General features: G+C 38.4%; 1 protein-coding gene and 2 pseudogenes across 11 annotated transcripts in view; 1 reads left to right on the top strand and 2 right to left on the bottom strand.

The window, feature by feature from the left end:
• BCL2L13 (BCL2 like 13) overlaps positions 1-15,918 on the bottom strand; it is an 89,397-nt gene that overhangs the window by 15,189 nt on the left and 58,290 nt on the right. For 8 of the 11 annotated variants that reach the window (XM_086714534.1, XM_086714531.1, XM_086714533.1 and 5 more), the window contains 2 exons: positions 3,633-3,670; positions 2,713-2,794 (listed from right to left, as the gene is read on the bottom strand). The exons of the other annotated variants lie outside the window; for them this stretch is intronic. In XM_086714534.1, the coding sequence (XP_086570660.1) occupies positions 2,713-2,794; positions 3,633-3,670 (120 nt within the window). The remainder of the gene's footprint in view (positions 1-2,712; positions 2,795-3,632; positions 3,671-15,918) is intronic. 11 annotated transcript variants of the gene reach the window in all.
• On the bottom strand, positions 5,207-12,833 carry LOC147579411 (elongation factor 1-alpha 1 pseudogene; annotated as a pseudogene).
• On the top strand, positions 14,366-14,879 carry LOC112867432 (BCL2/adenovirus E1B 19 kDa protein-interacting protein 3-like pseudogene; annotated as a pseudogene).

Genomic DNA, 15,918 nt, shown 5'->3' with positions numbered 1-15,918 from the left:
ACAGGAGCCTCAGTTTCTATTCCACACAGTCATTTCAAAGGAATTATAAAACTATATTTTGACCTCACATGATGGTGAGTATCAGTAATCAGTAATTAGGATCAGAAGCAGATTGAGAATCTTTCACATCTAAGATATAGAAATTGTAACTATATGACTAATGTCCCAGTTTGAGGAATAATGCCCATGGATAAAGTAACTAAAAACAAAATGATACAGATCCTTGTAAAGCCTCAGCTTGATGTCATTTTAACTTCTGGTTTCTGGGAGACCAGTAAGAAGCCTGGAAATTGCCACTCCACCCTAACAACAAGTAAAAAAGCTGACCAAACGGAGAAATCTGTGACTCTGCTTAGATCTGTAAGAGAACTGAAGTCACAGAGCAAACCGTTGCCCCCAAGACAGGAGTGACCAACAGGCAACACAGGGAATCACAGCTTAATAGAGGAGAAACTCATGAGCAGTAACCTCCCCAGGAACCAGTGCCTAGTTAGGGAAATGAACTGGAGCTGTCTAACTGCTGGAGGCTCAGGGTGGACAAAACTGAGAGATAAAACTTCAGACAGCCTTTCAGTTTCCGGTTCTGCATGTAAGGAGCTTGAAAGTCACCACTCTACCCAAACCAGTAAAACGCTGAACAAACTGAAAAATCCACAACTATTCGAGGATCTGTAAGTAGAGAGGTGATGGCACAGGGCAAACTACTGCCCCCAAGACTGGAGAGACACACAGAAGAATATGGGGAATCACAGCTTACCAGGCTGGGAATTGTGCAGGGGACGAGCACTGAGGTAGGCAAACCTGAACTATAATTGATGAATTGCTGGAGGCTCAGTGTGGCCAACACAGAGTTTAAAACTCCAGGAGGACTCCCTCATAGGAAGACCCCTGCAATTTTGTGAGATTTACCTCCAGGAGATTAACCAGGTGCTCTCAATAAATACCAAAGAAAAATCCCCTCATGCTTCTGACAGGAGGAGGAGGAAAAAGAACTATCTTGAAATACATCAGGGCACTCTGTTTTGTCCTCAAGAGAAACTAGTTAATCAGAGCCTAAACAACCTATGGGCAGAGAAATACCCAACTCCAGCCCACTCTAGCCATCTCATCCCACCTAATGCAGGAAGAAAAAACTGAGAAAAATATTTGTGAAGTTTACAGTGAGCCACAGGCTCAGTAAAAAGACTGACCTAATCATAGGACTATAAAAAATCCCTCACCTTTCCCCTAAGGCCTCTTTACAGCAGTTCCTTTCACCCAGTGCACCATGTCCAGCTATCAAGAAAAAAATCACAAGGCATACCAAAAGGCAAAAACATAATTTGAAAAGATGGAGCAAGCATCAGAACCAGACATTACAGATGTTGAAATTACCACACTGAGAATTTAAAGCAATTATGATTAATAAGCTAAGGACTCAGGGGGGTGCCTGGGTGGCTCAGCTGGTCAAAGCGTCCGACTCTTGGTTTCAGTTCAGGTCATGATCTCACAGTTTGTGGGTTCGAGCCCCACGTCTGGGTCTGTGCTAGCAACATGGAGCCTGCTTGTGACTCTCTCTCTCTCTGTCCCTCTCTCTCTTTCTCTCTCTCAAAAATAAATAAATAACAACTTAAAAAAAAATTTTTTTTTAAATAAGCTAAGGACTCTCGTAGATAAAGGAGATAGCACGTAAGAACAATGTAAGCAAAGCGACAGAAATAATAAGAAGGAACCATGAGATCAAAAAGATCTGTAACGGAAATGAAGAATACTTTGATGGGCTTCCATTAGACTAGACATGGGTAAGGAAAGAATCTCTGAGCTTGAGGATATCTCAATAGAAACATCCAAAACTGAAAAGCAAAGACAACAAAGACAGGAAAAAAAGAACGGGATATCCAAGGACTGTGGAACAACTACAAAAAGCATAAATATACAAAATTATAATATAAAAAGGAAAAGAAAAAGAGAAAGGAACAGAAGAAATATTTAAAACAATAATGTCTAAGAGCTTCTTCAAATTAATGTCAGACACCAAACACAGATTCAGGAAGCTCAGAGAACATCTAGCAAAATAAATGTCCCCCACCCCCCAAAAAAACCCCCACCCTACATCTAGGAATATCATTTTCAAACTACAAAAATAAAAATCAAGGAAAAAATGTTAAGGCAAGCCAGAGTTAAAAACATCTTACCTGTAGAGGAACAAAGATAAGAATTATATTGAAATTCACCTCAGAAACCATGCAAGCAAGAACAGAGTGGACTAAAATATTAAAAAAATGTTGAGAGAACAAAACCCACCAATGTAGAGTTCTATACATGTAAAATTACCCCTCAAAAATGAAGGGCAAGCAAAAAATCTCAGACAAGCAAAAACTGAGGAAATGTGCTGTTAGTAGACTTGCGTTGGAAGCAATGTTAAAAGAGGCTTATTAGAGAGAAGGAAAATAATATAAGTCAGAAACTTGGATCTCCGTTAAGAAAGGAAGAGCATCAAAGAAGGAATAAGTGAAGGTAAAATAAAAATTTTTACTTTTCTTATTCTTAATTGATGTACCTGATAATAGTTTATTCAAAGCAACTCAATCATGTATGCGTACATATACAGTATATATATGCACATACACATATACATACATATGCATGCTTATATAAGTGAAATAAATGACACCAGTGATACAGAGATGACAGAGAGGAATTAAGATTATTTTGTTATGATAAGGTACTCACATTACTCATGAAGCAGCACAGTGTTATCTGAAAGTGAACTTGGACTAGTTGTAAATGTATATTGCAAACTCTGGGGCAAGCACTAAAAAAAGTAAAAAGAGAAATGTAATGGACATGTTAAGAAAGGAAAGAAAATGGAATCATACAACATGCTCAATTAAAACCACAAAAGGCAGAGAAAGAGTGGAAGACAAAAATGGGAACAAAGAATAAGGGCAACAAGTAGAAAACAGTAACAAATATGCTAGACATTAATCCAATTATATCAATAATCACTTTGAACTTCAACAGTCCAAATACACCAATTAAAAGACAGAGTGGATCAAAAAACAAGACCCAACTATATGTTGTCTACAAGAAACTCTAAATATAAAGACACATACACAGTAAAAGTAAACGGATGGAGAAAAATATACCATGCTAACAACTAATCAAAAGAAAATAGGGGCACCTGGCTGACTCGGTAGGTAGAGTCTGTGACTCTTGATCTTGGGGTTGTAAATTTGAGCCCCACGTTGGATGGAGAGATTACTTAAGAAATAAAATCTTAAAAAAAAAAAGTGGGAGTATTAATTTCAAACAGAGCAGACTTCAGAGCAAGAAAAGTTATCAGGAATAAAGAGGGCATTACATAATGAGAAAGGGGTTAAACCTCCAAAAAGACATAATAATCTTTAATGTGTACACATCTAACAACAGAGTGTCAAACTATGGGAGGCCAGAACTGATAGAAGTGCAAGGAGAAATAAATTAATCTACTATTATAATTGGTGACTTTGACACCTTTCCAGTAGAAATAGACCGAAAAGTCACAAATGACATAGTTATATTCAGCAATTGGATATAATGGGCATCTATAAACTACCTCATCCAATAATAGAAGAATATACATTCTTCCCAAGCTCACATGGAATACTCACCTAGACCATTCTGGGACATGAAACACATCTTTACAAATCTAAAAGAATAGAAATCATACAATGTCTGCTCTCAGGACCATAATGGAATACAACAAAATACAATAACATAAATGGAAAATCCCCAAATACTTGGTTATTAAACAATATATTTCTGAATAATACATGGGTCAGAGAATAAATCTCCAGGGACATTTAAAAATACTTGAACTAAATGAAAATGAAAACACAACTTAAACTTTGTATGAGGACGTAAGAGCAATGCTTAGACGGAAATTTATAGCATTAAATATTATATGCATATATTAGAAAAGAAGAAACACCCAAAATCAATCACCTAAGCTTCCAACATAGGAAACTAGAAAAGGAAGAGAAGATTAAGTCCAAAGTAAACAGAAGAAAAAAAACATAGTAAAAATAAGAGCAGAAATCAATGAAATTGAAAATAGGAAATCAATTGAGAAAATCAATAAAACCAAAAGCTGATTATTTGAGATCAATAAATTCAGTAAGAAAAACACACACACACACACACAAATCACTAATATCAGAAATGAAAAATGGGACATCACTACAGATCCCACGGACATTAAAAAAAAATAAAGAAATATTGTGTTCCATAACTATAAATTTGATAACCTGGATGAAATGGACCAATTCTATAAAAGACGTAATCTGTCAAAACTCACACAAGAAAAATCTATGAGGCCAGCATTACACTAATTCTAAAATCAGACAGATATTATAAGAAAACTACAGACCAATACCTCTTATGAACATAGATGCAAAATCTTTAACCAAATATTGGCAAATAGAACCCAACAGTATATAAAAAGAATTATATGCCACAACCAAATAGGATTTATCCCAGATAGACAAGGTTGGGTCAACATTAAAAAATCAGTTAATGTAATCCATCACATCAACAGGCTACAGACCAAAAAACAAAGTCATAAGATCATGTCAACAGACAGAGAAAGCATCTGACAAAATCTAACATCCAGTCATCATAAAACTTTTATAGTAAATTAGGGCAGAGGGGAACTTCAACTTGACAAAGAATATCTATAAAAAAAACCTACTGCTAACATGTTTAATGGTGTGAAACTATAAAGTTTCCATTTAGATGAAGAACAAGGCAAGGATGTCATCTCTCACCACTGCTTTTCAACACTGTACTGGAAGTCCTAGCTAATGCAGTAAGATACGGAAATAAAATGTATACAGATTGGGAAGGAATTGTTAAAAAGAAGACAACAGGCCCCAAATGGATTTACTTGAGCTAAACCCCTGTCACCAACCAAGACTTAATACCTAACCTAACTGCAAGTTCAACCTTCTTTAAGAATGTGATCTTAACCAGTCAGTCTGGAATTTCCTAGTCAGCACTAGTGAGGTAATTCACCCAACAGACTCCATTTACCTCCCTAAAAAAGGTGACCTTGCCTGAAATAATCCTTTCTTTTGTTTATGACTTCCTTGTCCCACCTCCTTTCTGCCTTTAAAAGCCTTTCCTTAGGTCACCTGGGTGGCTCAGTCAGTTGAGCCTCCAACTCTAGATTTCAGCTCAGGTCATGATCTCACGGTCAGTCATGAGATCTAGCCCCACACTGGGCTCTGTGCTGGGCATGAAGCCTGCTTAAGAATCTCTCCCTCCCTCTCCCCCTCAGCTCTTTCCCCACTTGTGTGGATACTCTAAATAAATACATAAATACATACTTCTTTTATTTGCTAGATGGGATGCTGCCTGATTCATGAATCACTGAATAAAGTCAATTAGGTCATCAAATTTACTCAGCTGAATTTTTATTTTACAGAAGAAATAAAACTGTCTTGTTCACAGATGACATGATCATGTATGTAATGAAAATCCAAAAGAAGCGACAAAAATACTAAAACTAATAAGCAATAATAGCAAGGTTGTAGAATACAAGGTTAATATACAAAAGTCAACTGCTTTCCTATATACTAACAATGAACAAATGGAAATGGAAATTAAAGACCTAATACTAATTACATGAATATCCCCCAAAACAAAATGTTTAGGTATAACAAAATAGGTACAAGATCTATATAAGGGAAACTATAAAACTCTGATGAAAGAAATCAAAAAAGAACTAAATAAATGGAGATAGTCCATGTTCATGGATATAAAGTCTCAATATGGTTAAAATATCAGTTCTTCTCAACTAGATCTATGATTCACTGCAATCCTAACCAAACTCTCAGCAAATATTGACAAACTAATTCTTAAGTTTACATGGAGCAACAAAAGACCAGCGATAGTCTACACAATATTGAAGAACAAAGCTGAAAGACTGACACCACATGACTTCAAGACTTACTATATAAAGCTAGAGTAATCAAGACAGCATGGTATTGGTGAAAGAACAATAGATCAGTGGAATAGAATAGAGAGCCCAGAAACAGATCCACATAAATACAATCAACTGATCTTTTTGTTTTATCTTATTTTAGAGAGAGAGAGAGCACATGAGCAGGGGAAAGGGGCAGAGAGAGAGAGAGAGAGAGAGAGAGAGAGAGAATCCTAAGTGGGCTCAACCAACATTCAGCATGGAGCCCAATGTGGGGCTTGATCCCACACCCTGGGATCACGACCTGAGCAGAAATGAAGAGTTGGATGCTCAACACACTGAACCACATAGGTGCCCCATACAGTGATCTTTGAAAAAGGAGCAAAGGCAATACAATGGAGAAAAAATAGTCTTTTCAAACAATGGTGCTGGAACAACTAGACATGCACATGCACAGAAATGAATCTAGACACAGACTTTACACCCTTTAAAAATTTAACCCCAAATGGGTCACAGACCTGAATACAAAACACAAAACTAAAATTCCTAGAAAATAACATAAGATAAAACCTAGATGACCTTGGGCTTGGTGATGACTTTTTAGATACAACACTAAGACACAGTCAAGGAAACAAATGGTTGATAAGCTGGACTTTATTACAATTAAAATATCGGTCTATGAAAGACAGTGTTGAGAGAATGAAAAGACAAGCCACAGACTGGGAAAAAACAATTCCATTTTTTTTAAGTGTTCATTTATTTTTCAGACAGAGCACTGTACAAGCTGGGAGGCAGAATGACAGGGAGACAGAGGATCCAAAGCATGTTCTGGGCTGACAACAGACAGCCTGATGCAGGGCTCAAACTCACAAACTGTGAGATCATGATCTGAGCCAAAGTCAGATGCTTAACTAACTGAGCCACCCAGGCACCCCTGGGAGAAAAATTTCAAAAGACACACCTGATAAAGAACCATTACCCAAAATATACAAAGAACACTTTTTTAAAATCCAAGTTAGTTAACACATTGGGTAATAATGATTTCAGGAATAGAATTCAGCGATTCATCACTTACATATAACACCCAGTGATCATCCCAACAAGTGCCCTCCTTAATGCCCATCACCCATTTAGGCCATCCCCTCAACCTGCCAGCAACCCTCAATTTGTTCTCTATATTTAAGAGTCTCTTATGGTTTGTTTCCCTCTCTGTTTTTTATTTATTTACTTTTTTAACGTTTATTTATTTTTGAGACAGAGAGAGACAGAGCATGAACGGGGGAGGGTCAGAGAGAGGGAGACACAGAATCTGAAGCAGGTTCCAGGCTCTGAGCTGTCAGCACAGAGCCCGACGCGGGGCTCGAACTCACAAACCGTGAGATCATGACCTGAGCCAAAGTCGGCCGCTTAACCGACTGAGCCACCCAGGGGCCCCTCCCTCTCTGTTTTTATCTTACTTTTGCTTCCCTTCCCCTATGGTCACCTGTTCTGTTGTTTCTTAAATTCCACATATGAGTGAAATCATATGATATTTGACTTTCTCTGACTTATTTCGCTTAGCACAATATCTCTAATTCTATCCATGTTGTTGCAAATGGCAAGATTTCGTTCGTTTGGATCCCAAATAATATTCCATTGTATAGAAATATATACCATGTCTTCTTTATCCATTCTTCAGCCGATGGACATTTGGGCTCTTTCCATACTTTGGCTATTGCTGACAGTGCTGCTATAAACATTGGGGTGCAGGTGCCCCTTCGAATCAGCATGTTTGTATCCTTTGGATAAATACCTAGTAGTGCAATTGCTGGGTTTTAGGGTAGTTCTATTTTTAATTTTTGAGGAACGTCTATACTGTTTTGCAAAGTGGCTGCACCAGTTTGCATTCCCACCAGGAGTGCAAAATGGTTTCTCTTTCTCCTCATCCTTGCCAATATCTGTTGTTGTCTGAGTTGTTAATTTTAGCCATTCTAGCAGGTATGAGATGGTATCTCATTGTGGTTTTGATTTGTGTTTCCATGATGATGGGTGACGTTGAGCATCTTTCCATGTGTCTGTTAGCCACCTGGATGTCTTCTTTGGAAAAATGTCTATTCCTGTCTTTTGCCCATTTCTTCACTGGATTATTTGTTTTTTGGGTGTTGAGTTTGAAAAGTTTTTTATACATTTTGGATATTAACCCTTTATCTGATATGTCATTTGCCACTATCTTCCTATCTTCTCTCATTCCATCAGTTGCCTTTTAGTTTGGTGATTGTTTCCTTTGCTGTGCAGAAGCTTTTTATCTTGATGAGGTCCCAGTAGTTCATTTTCGCTTTGGTTTCCCTTGCCTCTGAGGACATATCAAGTAAGAAGTTGCTGCGGCCAAGGTCAAAGAGGTTGTTGCCTGTTTTCTCCTCTAGGATTTTGATGGCTTCCTTGTGTTACATTTAGGTCTTTCATCCATTTTGAGTATCTTTGTGTATGGTGTAAAGAAGCAGTCCAGGTTCATTCTTCTGCATGTCACTGTCCATTTTTCCCAACACTGTTTGCTGAAGAGACTGTGTCTTTTTTCCACTGGATATTTTTTTTTAATTTATAATGTTTATTTATTTTTGAGAGAGAGACAGAGTGTGAACAGGGGAGGGGCAGAGAGAGAGAGACACAGAATCTGAAGCAGGCTGCAGGCTCTGAGCTGTCAGCACAGAGCCTGACACAGAGCCCGAACCCATGGACTTGGTGATCGTGACCTGAGCCAAAGTCGGATACGCAACCGACTGAGCCACCCAGGTGCCCCTCCATTGGATATTCTTTCCTGCTTTGTCTAAGATTACTTGGTCATATGTTTGTGGTCCATTTTGGGGGTTCTCTATTCTGTTCCATTACTCTGAATGTCTGTTTTTGTGCCAGTACCATACTGTCTTGATGATTACAGCTGTGTAACACAGCTTGAAGTCTGGAATTGTGATGCCTCCAGTTTTGTTTTGTTTTTTTTTTTTTTTCAACATTACTTCGACTATTGAGAGTCCTTTCTGGTTCCACACATATTTTAGGAATGTTTGTTCTAGCTCTGTGAAGAACGCTGGTGTTATTTTGATAGGGTTGCACTGAATATGTAGATTGCTTTGGGTAGTATTGACATTTTAACAATATTTTTTCTTCCAATCCATGAGCATGGAATGTTTTTCCCATTTTTTGTGTCTTCTTCAATTTCTTTCATAAGCTTTCTATAGTTTTGAGTGTACAGATTTTTCACCTCTTTGGTAAGGTTTATTCCAAGGGTTTATTACGGGTTTTGGTGCAACTGTAAATGGGATCAATTCCTTGATTTCTCTTTCTGTTACTTCATTATTGGTGTATAGAAATGCAATTGATTCCTGTACATTGATTTAATATCCCATGACTTTGCTGAATTTATGTATCAGTTCTGGAATTTTTTGGTGGAGTCTTTTGGGTTTTCCACATAGAGCATCATGTCATCTGTGAAGAGTGAAAGTTTTACTTCCTCCTTGCCGGTCTGGATGCCTTTTATTTCTTTTTGTTGTCTCATTGCTGAGGCTAAGACTTCTAACACTATGTTGAATAACAGTGGTAAGAGTGGACATCTCTGTCGTGTTCCTTAGGGGGAAAGCATTCCCATTGAGGATGCTATTAGCTGTAGGTCTTTCATATATGGCCTTTGTGATCTTGAGGTATGTTCCTTTTATCCCTACTTTGTTGAGGGTTTTTATCAAGAAATGATGCTATATTTTGTCAAATACTTTTTCTGCATCTATTGAGCAGATCATGTGGTTCTTATCCTTTATTTTATTAATGTTATGTATCACATTGATTGATTGCAGATATCAAACCAGCCCTGCATCCCAGCAACAAATCCCACTTGATTATGGCAAATAATTCTCTTAATGTATTGTTGGATCTGGTTTGCTAGTATCTTGTTGACAATTTTTGCATCCATGTTCATCAGGGAAATTGGTCTGTAGTTCTCCCTTTTAGTAGGGACAAAGAACTCTTAAATAAGAAAAAAAAATGGGGCCCCTGGGTGGCTCAATCAGTTGAGCGTCTGACTTTGGCTCAGGTCATGATCTCATGGTTCATGGGTTTGAGCCCTGCATCAGGCTCTGTGCCTAATTCAGATGTCTCTCTCTCTCTCTCTCTCTCTCTCTCTCTCTCTCTGCTGCTCCTCCATTCACACTCTGTCTCTCTCTCAAAAATAAACATAAAAAAAAAAAAAGAAACAAACTGATTTTTTTTTTTTCTCATTAAACTTTTGTTTTAATGGGTCTCAAAATTCTGCGACAGATTTTTGGTCAAGTTGTTTCCATTAAAAAGTACTAGTTTTAAAAACTAGTAACTTAAAACTGCCACACACACATACAAAACAAATGGCCCACAAAACATTCTTCATTCCTTCTGAAGGTTTTACGATGCACTTGCTATCATTAACCATTCTTTTACTATTAAACTTAAATGGCCAATTGACACAAACAGTTCTGAGACCGTTCTTCCACCACTGATTGAGACTGGAGTGGCAGAGATAATATTCATTTAGTCTTCTGAGCTTTTTGGGAAGACTTGGTGACTTGCCAGCTCCAGCCGCCTTCTTATTCACTGCTTTGATGACACCCACAGCAACCACCTCATATCACGAATAGCAAAATGGCCCAGAGGAGGATAGTCAGAGAAGCTCTCAAGACACACAGGCTTGCCAGGAACCATATCAACGATGATAGCATCACCAGATCTCAAGAACTTGGGACCATCTTCCAGCTTTTTTCCAGAACGACGATCAGTCTTCTCTTTCAGCTCAGTGGACTTGCAGGCAATATGAGCTGTGTGACCATCCACCACAGGTGCATATCAAGTGCTGATCTGGCCTGGATGGTTCAGGATAATCACCTGAGCTGTGAAGCCAGCTGCTTCCATTGGTGCATCATTTTGCTATCACCAGTGACACGGTCACGATGAACATCTTTGACAGATATGTTCTTGACTTTGAAGCCCACATTTTTCCCAGAAAGAGCCTCACTCAAAGCCACTCAAAGCTACATGGTGCATTTCAACAGACTTTCCTTCAGTTGTAACACTGACTGGAGCAAAAGTGACAACCATGCCTGATTTAAGAACACCAGTTTCCACTTGGCCCATAGGGACAGTACCAATACCACCAATTTTGTAGACATCCTGGAGGGGCAGACATAAGGGCTTGTCAGTTAGATGAGTTGGTGGCAGAATACAATCCAGAGCTTCAAGCAGTATGGTTCCACTGTCATTGCCATCTTTATGGGTGACTTTCCATCCCTTGAACCATGGCATGTTAGCACTTGGCTCCAGCATGTTGTCACCATTCCAACCAGAAACTGGCACAAATGCTACTGTGTTGGGGCTATAGCCAATTTTCTTAATGTAGGTGCTGACTTCCTTAATGATTTCCTCCTATCTCTCCTGGCTGTAGGGTGTCTCAGTGGAACCCATTTTGTTAACACCAACAATAAGTTATTTTACACCCAGTGTATAAGCTAGGTCATGCTCACAGGTCTGCCTATTCTTGGAGATACCAGCTTCAAATTCGCCAACACCAGCAGCAACGATCAGGACAGCAGAGTCAGCCTGAGATGTGCTTATAATCATATTCTTGATAAAGTCTTTGTGTCCTGGGGCATCAATAATGGTCACATAGGACTTGCTGGTCTCAAATTTCTACAGGGAAATATCAATGGTGATATCATGTTCATTTTCAGCTTTCAGTTGATCCAAGACCCAGGCATACATGAAGGAGCCCTTTCCCATCTCAGCAGCCTCCTTCTTAAATTTTTCTAAAGTTCTTTTGTCAATCCTGTCACATATATAGATCAGATGACCAGTAGTGGTAGCCTTGCCCAAATCTACGTGTCCAATGATGATGATGTTGATGTGGGTCTTTTCCTTTCCCATTTTGGTTTAGGTTTAGAGGTGGTTTTCACAACACCTGCGTTTTGGCAACAAACCCACTGTGAGAGAAGCCAACCTGAGTTTAAAAATGGGGCAAACATCTTAACAGACACCTCACCAAAGATATACAGATGGCAAATAAGCATAGAATAGATGCTTCACATCATATGTCATCAGGAAAATGCAAATTAAACTAATGAGATATGGGGGTGCCTGGGTGGCTCAGTCGGTTAAGCATCCAACTTTAGCTAGGGTCATGATGTCACAGTTTGTGAGTTGGAGCCCTGTGTTAGGCTATGTGCTGACAGCTTGGAGCCTGGAGCCTGGTTCAGATTCTGTCTCCCTCTCTCTCTCTCTGTCTCCCTCAAAAATAAATAAACATTTTTTTAAAAAGTATCAGATTCTTGGTTTTGGCTTAGGTCATGATCTCATGTTTCGTTGAGACTGAGCCCCGCATCAACCTTACACTGGGCGTGAAGCCCTTAAGATTTTCTCTCTCCCTCTGCCCTTCCCCTGTTCATGTATGTTCATTTTCCCTCTCAAAAAAAAAAAAAAAAAAAAAAAAAGAAGTTTAAAACTTATGCCCACATAAAAACCTGCACACGGATGTTTGTAGCAGCTTTACTGATAATTGCTAAAACTTGGAAGCAACCGAGATCTCCCTCAGTAGGTGAATGGGTAAATAAACATCCAAAGGAGTGCTAAAAATTCAATGCTAAAATGAGATGAGCTATCAAGCCATAATAAGAAATGGAGGAGGGGCACCTGGGTGGCTCAGTCAGTCAGGCGTCTGACTTCGGCTCAGGTCATGAACTCATGGTTCATGAGTTTGAGCCCTGCATCTGGCTCTGTGCTGACAGCTCAGAGCCTGGAGCTTGCTTTGGATTCTGTGTCTCCTTCTCTTTCTGTTCCTCCCCCACTTGCACTCTGTCTCTCTCTCCCTCTCTCTCAAAAATAAATAAAGGCTAAAAAAAATAAAAAAAAACACATGGAAGAAACTTAAATGCACTTACTAAGTTAAAGAAGCCAGTCTGAAAATGCTACATACTGCATGGTCTCAACTGTCTGACATTCTGGAAAAGCAATATCAAGGAGACAGTAAAAAGATCAGTGGTTGCCAGAGGTTAGGTGGGAGGGAGGGTCAAACAAGCAGAACACAGGATTTTTAGAACAGTGAAACTACTCTGTATATAATACTACAAGGGTGGATATGTCATTATACTTAATATTTTTAAATGTTTATTTTTTTGAGCTGTAAGCAGAGTCTGACACAGAGCTCAAACTCACAAACCGTGGGATCATGACCTGAGCCGAAGTCAGACGCTTAAATGACTAAGCCACCCAGGTGCGCCAGATATATGTCATATTATAAATTTGTCCAAATTATGGAATATACACCAAGTAAACTGCAATGTAAACTATGGTCTCTGGGTGACAATGATGTTTCCATGGAGGTTCATCAGTTGCAACAAATGTACGACTCTGGTGGGAGATGTTGATAATGGGGAAGGCTATGCATGTGTACAGTCAGATAGTATATGAGAAATCTCTGTAAATTCTGTTCAGTATTTATGTGAACCTAGAACTGCTCTACAGTCTGTTTAAAAAAATTCAAACCAGTCATATTACTTCTAAACCTCAATAAAGTGTTCTTCTCAATACCAGTACAATGGAAAAATCATCTCAAATATACTGCAAAAACAATCACAAAACATAAATCATAGGAAAAAAAATTATCTGTAGAACTCTAAATGGCATTCATCCTAGGCATTTCTTTTTATAACTCAGAGAACAAAATATTACTGTCCTCTGCAAATTTATAAGCCCAAAGCCTTCATCTAACATATTATAGCTGCCATCACCTCCTCCTTCCCTGTAGGTTTTCAAAACTAGTTCCACTTTGAGAGCTAGGTAATTTGTTTTACCCTGATGTTGTATTCAAGTGGCTGAAGACAAACACATCACCCATGGAAATCATACTACAGACTTTATATAACTGACATGCAACTTCATGTAGACAATGACCATAATTGTCAATGACCTCTAGAAGAATGACCATTATGGTTTAAGACCTGTCAATGTAACATTTAACACAAAGTACCTTAAAGGTGATTCATGTTGATACTTTGTATCAGAGGATACATTTTCATCAATTAGCTGAAAAAGCAATCTCTTGGTTTTAAACACACACACAAAAAACAGAGTGCTTAGACCTAACGATGTGAAATATAGATTGGGCATTCAAATTTAGAGATTAGAAACACATTTATAAATTGTTTAATATTAACAACTAGTTATTCATATTTTTGCTTTTTCTTTAGCACACACATTTCAGTTGAATAAAATACTCTCTGTAACAAATTATAATAACAAACAATATATACCAATACATCAATATACATCAATATACTACATCATAATAAAACTGAAAATGGAGAAGGGAATGAATAACATCCCCTGTATTTTGTTTCTTCCCTTGTTGTAAAACACCATATAAGTGAGGAAGATTCCTGAGTGGAGCTACCCATGAACAGCAGCAATGGCAATGATAATGGCAACGAGGAAAATGGGGGGCTGGCTCATGTACTTTCCTCATCCTCTATCTACCATGGAGACATGGAGGAGATTCTTTTGAATGCACAACAGGAATTAGGACAGAGCAGTTTAAGGGGAAGTGATTACTGTGACAGCCCTTCCCCATAAGAAGATGAGCAGATTTTTTGTTTGATGTAGAAATGCACAGCAGCAGAGACCACAGCTCTCAGTCAGAAGTAATAAAAGAAAAGAAAGAAGTTGATGCTTTGAAGGAAAGTATAGACTGTATGTCTGACTGATCCTGTAGGCCTGAAACCATTCCCCTGGGGAGTTAGTTCCTCTTCAGGCACTCTCTGTATCTTTTAAGCATGAGGAAAAGAAAAAAACAGGAAGAAGAGGGGTATTTTCTCTGCACACTCTCTTCATTCCATCTCTCTTCCTTCCTCATGTTTTGTCTTTGGAGCTAGGCATCTATACTGAAAATAACTGAGCACACCTCTGCTAGAACCTACTGAGGAAAAGAAAAGGCCCCTGAAAAGTGTGAGACCTGTGAAGTAGTGTATTATCATAGTAGTTTACTTGAACTTGAGACCATGACAAGCCTGACCCAACCTACCACCCTATTTTTACATATCCAAGTTCCAGTAACTTTCAAATCCAGTATTTTATTCAAACTCTGTTGAGGCATTTTACTAACCTCATTCCCTCTTTAGCCTATGACACTTTAGAATTTCCTAGCAGTTGGCTGCTGTCTAGCAAGGGCTTCTTTTCCCACAAATGCCACCAATAGATTAAAATTTTGGCAACAATGTTATTGTCTTTTATTACCACCAGACTAAGACCTGCATCATTCATGGTATAAATTTTACTCCTGCAATGTAACTACCACCTATTTCTTAAAATGAAATCAGTTTAGCAAATGATAAGATGCTTTGTTGTTTTACTTTGTTTTGTTTTTCAAGACAAAGGCAAGCTTCTCTAAGTTTGAATTTACAGTTATTAAAAAAGAAAAGAGGGGCACCTGGTTGGCTCAGTCAGTAGAGAGTATATGACTCTTAATTTTGGGGTTGTGGGTTCCAGCCCCACATTGAGCCTAGAGCTTACTTAAAAAAAACAAAAACAGGGGTGCCTGGGTGGCTCAGTCAGTTGAGCATCCGACTTCGACTCAGGTCATGATCTCACAGTCTGTGAGTTCGAGCCCCGCATCGGGCTCTGTGCTGACAGCTCAGAGCCCGGAGCCTGTTTCAAATTCTGTGTCTCCCTCTCTCTCTGACCCTCCCCCATTCATGCTCTGTCTCTCTCTGTCTCAAAAATAAATAAACGTTAAAAAAAAATTAAAAAACAAAACAAAAACAAACAAGACATATACACACAAATATCCAGGGCAATAAAAAAATATTTTAAACCAAAAACTAAGAAGAAATTAAGATATAATAAAATGGAAAGGGAGATACAACTCCATACATTGTAAAGATTAAAAGAAAGGATTTTTTTTTTTTTTAAAGAAAGGCAGACTGCCACATGCAGCA

The sequence above is a fragment of the Puma concolor genome, chromosome B4 (assembly GCF_028749965.1).
Source record: "Puma concolor isolate L17-30 chromosome B4, mPumCon1.1.hap2, whole genome shotgun sequence".
Taxonomy (NCBI): Eukaryota; Metazoa; Chordata; class Mammalia; order Carnivora; family Felidae; genus Puma; species Puma concolor.
The sequence above is the reverse complement of the archived record's forward strand: the minus strand, read 5'-3'. Positions and strand labels throughout refer to the sequence as shown.